The following is a 6,000-nucleotide window of genomic DNA, read 5'->3' on the forward strand; positions in this document are numbered from 1 at the left end:
TTTATTATCGTGTGCAAACAATAAAGCGATAAATTTATAAAAGTATTAAATCATAAAACGATAATTAATTTAATTAAACTTTTCAATAGCAGTTGCGGCGGGCTCGCTTCGGGTTCCCGCCACCGAAGGGGGTTCTCCTCCGCGACCTCCTCTACCCTTATCGCGCGCCACCTTTAGGAAACTAATTATTTTTATCTTATTCTCTCTTCTCTTTCTCTGCTGCCGCCGCTGCCGTGTAGAAGTTCCCTGAAGAAGCTGATCCAATCAACGCGCGCGAAGCAGTAGCAATTGTCACCGAGGCAAAGATCATAAAAAAACGAGGGGTCTCTTCTCACCCTACCCAGCGCGACATCTAGCCGTGAAGAAGTGCCGCCAAATCGCAGTTGGCGCGCTGATCGTTAAAGAGAAATAATAGAGTGAGGAAAAAAAAAGAGTGCAAAAAGTGTTTGGTGTGGGAAGAGAGAGAGAACCAGCTCCCAAGTGAAAATATTTATATGATTTTAATGAGAATCAAGATAAGAAATAATAGTTGGAAAATAATAAATAAAGGCAAACATTAGCGGGCGAGCGCGCGAGGGTTCGGCGACGTGTCAAGTGAAGAATGGTCACACCGTACTGAAGAGACCTTCCCCCTTAAGCTCGGGGAGTGCATCGCGAGTGGCCAAATTGCTGAAATGAAATATAGATCCGCGTCTCGCGGTGAAAATTGAAATTTATTTAGATAGATAAAAAGAAGTGCACACACACGCGGTGCGCCGCAAGGAAAAACGGAAAAAAATAGAAAATTATTTATAAATAATAGCCAAGCGCGCGCGAAAATAACGGGCAAAACTGGTGAATCGAAAAAAAGTGCCACCCCCACCTTGAAAAAAAAAGAGCAAGCAAGCAAAACTGCATCATCAAACTGCTGCAAACACCGCGGAAAAGCTAGCGGCGCTATTGTGTGAGTTTGTGCGACTGTGTGTGTGTGAAGAAAAATAGTGCGCGCGGAAAAATCTATCAATTTTATCAAAATCCCCTCGCCACGCATCCACCCTCGTTTTGACGTTCCTTCGGAACCGGGGGGCCAATCTAATCAATAAAAATAACGAGCGCGTTTCACGAGTCGCAAAAAGTGCATCGCGGCAAATGCAACTCAAGTGAAAAAGAAGGCTTCGTGAAGTTTTAAGGCTAACAAGCTAGTATAAATCCCGCCCGGAATCCCGCCACACTCAAGCCGTCAAGCTGGCCGCGTCAATAGCAATGAACCCGCACTACCATCCGTACCCGGACCTGGGCTCGTCACCGCACTCGCCCAGCCCGGACAACGCCAACTATCCGGGCGGGATGGTTGGCGGGCCACACCACAACGGGCACGGTCCCGGGGTGGGAGGGCCGCAGGGGGGTGGTGGCGGAGGTGGCGGTGGTAACCCGATGGGGGTTAGCCAGATGGACAGCCAGGCGGTCGGTGGGTTCCACGGGATGAACAACGGGGCGGGACCGGTGAAGCACTGCGCGGGATGTGGAGGTGAGTTTCGTTGTTAGTGTTGATAAGGTTAGGATTGGTGGGGAATGTTAGGAAACCCAAATCAGTAAAAAAAAACTCAAAAAAGTTGTTGGTTTGGAAGTGCAATTTAACCAAAGTGACATCCTAGTAAACCATGAGAGTGAGCAAAAGTCTGATTTTCATATTAAAAAAAACTGACGGCAAATAAAATCTTGATTTGCATAAAAAAATAATTAATTTTTATACAAATAATGTGTTAAATTACCTAAATTCGTGTGAAATTCAACTGTTAACAATAAGGAAATTCAATTTCAGCACAAAGTCGAGGGAAAGGGGGTTAAACAAATACAAAAAAATGCTTTAAAATGCAATCTACGCCAGTCCACTTGTTTTGAAATAATTTATGTTTAAAATATCTAAGTATTAGCTAAACGTTGTTTTATACGAGAAATCTACTTTTTGCAGTATTGAACATCGGAATTTATAAAAAAAAATCTATGTTTTTATAAATGAGCCCAAACATGTAATAAAGTGAATAATCATCGAAGGTGAAAGGCAAATTGTTTTCAATTCATAAGACTTTTAGTTCCGTCAATATTTTGAAGGGTTTTTTTTTATTTTGTGTTATTGATTTTTTTTTAAGCGATTTTAAATGCGTAATTGACATAATTTTTGTATAATATTTGCTAAGGCCGTAAACAAATTATAATTATAAAAAAAATTACAATTCAAAAAGTTGATTTTCTTCATAAAATTTACCTTCCAGATAATTTTTTTTCTCAATTACGCCACGTATACATTGATTTAAAATATTACTTTCTTGGTCTTGGTGATGCATACGAATTGAAAAAAAACAGAGTTATATGCATTTTTACAGAACCGATAATCATGAGAAATTTGTTTACTGTCACGATTTATTTATTTATTTAAAAAAAGCTTTGAAAAAAGATAATATTTTCCTAAATTTGAAAAATTCAGCAAAAAGTTGGGTAAAATCTAGTAAAAAAAATCAGGTGTCAAATTTTAAACCATACAAAATTCAAACATGTAAACATAGCATAAAACTCGTCAAATAATCATCAATTTTTTCAATAGAAAAGGGAGAAAACAAATGAACAAATGTTATTAAAAAAAAATTCGTTTAAAATTACAGCGCCATTTTGTTTTGATTTTTTCATAAATCACGTAATGAACGAAATATTTGATTTGTTGTCCTAAAAAAAATTATTGGCGATAAAAAATATCATTTGCTTTACACAATATTAAGCTCAGAGTAAAAACGAATTAATTTATGTTTAAAAACATATCAAATATCAATATCAAATTTATATTGTGTGTTCCCAAAATCGGGAATATTTGAAGAAGAATATTTAAAAATTCAATTGCTCTGCAAATAAACAAACCCTAACGTTATCAAATATTTCGAGATCCAGAAAAAATTAACCTTATTTTAAACTTATGTTGAATGCAAATTTGCGGTTTTTCAAATGAAAATTTCTACGTGAAAAATGAAAATCTGAGGTGATGTTTTTGTTATTAACGCAATTACGGTTACTTTGACCGAAGTATGATCATTTATTATTATATCTAAGGTAATAAGTAGGGCTAGTGAATTTTCACGATTTCGCAAACAGCGTGAAAATTGTGAATTTTGGAAATCTCCGTGAAATTCTATAATTGAAATAAATTGCTTGGTTTTTCAGTTGATGGCGTTTTACAAACTATTTGAGCAAAAACAGATATTTGTAAAAAAAATAAACGTTCAACTAATTTTTCATGTTACAACATTTACCTAATACTTAGTCATTTGGTAACCACAAAAAAAGCAAGAGTAAGATATAATTTTTATTTTTATTTTTCGCAATTTAGTTTTTTTAGTCTCAATTTCTAATAATTTTACTTCTTTTTTTATGTTTTATTCACATGTTCAATATCTATTATTTTGTATAATTTTAAAGTTTTTCAAGCAAAACTTTTTTTAAAGTTGAATGAAAAAAAATATTGTGTTTATTCTTTTCAAACAATCTCAGTTTTTTTCATACAGTCGAATATAAACAAACATTCTTGTAGAAGATATAGTCAGATTTTCTCTGAGTCTATATTTAACTCAAATTCCATTGAATAAGACAAATATAGCTATCATGCATCGCTATTTGGAATTCGATAGAATTAAATTACTTTTTTTGAAAAAAATATAAATTTAATAACAATTTGACTACCATTTTTTCTGAAGCTGTAATTCTATAAATGAGATTTTAAATATAAACTTGGTTCGTTCAAGTTTAAATGAATCGTTTTTGAAATATTATTTTGATCTAAAATCAGGAATATTCTAAATATCTAACTTTACTGAATCGAAATTTTCACAAAGTTTGACGATTTGGTTTGACTGAATTTTCCGCAAAATAAATTTCGAATAAAGTTTGACATGATTCTGTCTTTTTGAAATCGAATAAATTTTGCTTAAAATTAAATTCCTGATTTGTGTTGAATTTGCGAAATAGTCAAAATTACTATTTATTGTTGTCGAAAAATCAATATGTTATTGTGTCAAAATATGTATTTTGACTAATTATCATTTTCTTTTCTGAGTTTTGGTCTAAGTTATCTGAAATATAGAATATCTTTCTCAATTTATTTAACGTGTTGTGCAACAAGCTTTTAGATTTATTAACATGTTGTAATTTACGATAAAAACCATAATATTTCATGTTATCTTTTCTTTGGTTTATAATAGATATTTCTTACAATAGCAATAGTCCAACATTTGAAATATCCACTAGACATGGTTTCATTTTAAAACACAATGAAATTTCTTGAGACCAAAACAAATTGAAGTTATCAAAATTTGAATTTTTAGCCGAAACATTAAAGCAGTAAATCATTTTACTCTATCTAGTATCAATTATCTGATTTATTTTCACTAATAAAATTTGCAAAAAGCGATGTTATTGAAAAAATATTCGTTTCAATTCCACTTTGAAAATTGCTTTAAAAAAAAAGTTGATTGGTCATGTTTGGAAATTTTCAATAGCATAATAATTAGATTTTTTTAAATAATAAAAAAATCAATGCAGATGTAAAAACAAAACAATCAACCCCAATTCTATTTTGTTTAACTATGAAAATGGTTTTCGTATGTAGATATAGCCTTGGAACTTGAAGAAAAATCTAATTGTAAAATAAGTTCATATTAACAAAGGTTAAAACATCATTAGAGGTGAAATTTCGCAAATAGCAGCAATAAAACTATTTCATTTTTTTGCTATTCCGTTTCGATATTACTTACTTTTCCTCATTTTACAGTGGCTAAATGACCTACTAATTATTCCCAAAAATGACAGAGCTGAAAGTTTTATAATAACACATCAAACTTAAGCGGGGAGACAAACTTTCAACTGAAAAGGCAGAAAAGTTGAATTTTAGCACTCAAATGGATGCTGAAAAGCACTATTGAATACTGTTCTTTTTGGCACTATCGAAGACACTTATCTATTTTTTCTCTCCCAAAATATTCCAGGCAAAATTACGGAACGATTCTTCCTGCACGCGCTGGACCGGTACTGGCACAACAACTGTCTCAAATGCTCCTGCTGCGGCGCGATGCTCGCGGACATCGGCTCCAGTTGCTACACCCGCAGCGGCATGATCCTGTGCAAGGGCGACTACTCCAGGTAAGCGCGCCGAATACCAGCTGCCGCCCTATAGCTTACAAAAAAGGGGTTTCATTTTGCTTTCTGGATATTAGAACATCAAAGATTTCGATGAAACAATTATTCCGTTTGAAAACCACAAAGAATTTGATTGTTCTTGCTGTTTCGATTGCATTATCAAAAGGTTGCTTTGAAGACGTTTTGGGCTACCTCTTTGGCCTTGCCTCGAGTTTGTTGTGGAGTTGTAACCTGATAGTTTTCAAGCCGAAAACCGCAGGACCGCACGATCGGTTGGAGGTGATTTTTTTTGGGTTGGCTTAATTTTTGGCCACCATCGACGGCTGCTCAACCCAACTGCCTGGTGCTACTCAAGAAGTCTTAGAAAATTTTATTATTGCGTATTTAATTTTTTTTTCGTTCCGCTCGTCAAAAGAAGTTGTTGTTATTTTCTTTTCATTATGAACTGAAATTTAATCCATTTCTTCATCTTGAGGGGCAAAATGGGCCCCTTTGTTCCCGTTCGGCGTTGCACTCTATCTTAAACGACGGTGGTGGTGAATATTAGGTTTCCTCCTTCGGGCCTCCAGTCAGTGCAGCATTGGTGAAAGGGACCCAATCAGTTTAATTCCTTTTCTACCCAGGAGGAGGGGGGCAAATTACGCTTTTTTGCTCGACTCTGCACCAGCAGGACGAAGTGGGTGATAATGGCTCTTTGATGGAGGTTGGACTAGAAGGGTTGTGGGGGAGGAGGGCTTTTTACAATATGTGAAAGCATCCATTTGAATGATTGGCATGTCATAGAGGACTTGTTTCCGTGATCTGTAACAAGGTACGAGAGAGCTGGCAAGTGTGCCTCTAGGT

General features: G+C 34.9%; 1 protein-coding gene across 10 annotated transcripts in view; it reads left to right on the top strand.

Annotated features, from left to right (window-relative positions):
• The window catches only part of LOC6037900 (LIM domain transcription factor LMO4), a 470,644-nt gene that overhangs the window by 408,144 nt on the left and 56,500 nt on the right, over window positions 1-6,000 (top strand). For all 10 annotated transcript variants that reach the window (XM_038258414.1, XM_038258415.1, XM_038258413.1 and 7 more), the window contains 2 exons: window positions 240-1,507; window positions 5,007-5,160. In XM_038258414.1, coding sequence (XP_038114342.1) covers window positions 1,243-1,507; window positions 5,007-5,160 — 419 coding nt within the window. In that variant the 5' untranslated portion in view covers window positions 240-1,242. The remainder of the gene's footprint in view (window positions 1-239; window positions 1,508-5,006; window positions 5,161-6,000) is intronic.

The sequence above is a fragment of the Culex quinquefasciatus genome, chromosome 2 (assembly GCF_015732765.1).
Source record: "Culex quinquefasciatus strain JHB chromosome 2, VPISU_Cqui_1.0_pri_paternal, whole genome shotgun sequence".
NCBI lineage: Eukaryota > Metazoa > Arthropoda > Insecta > Diptera > Culicidae > Culex > Culex quinquefasciatus.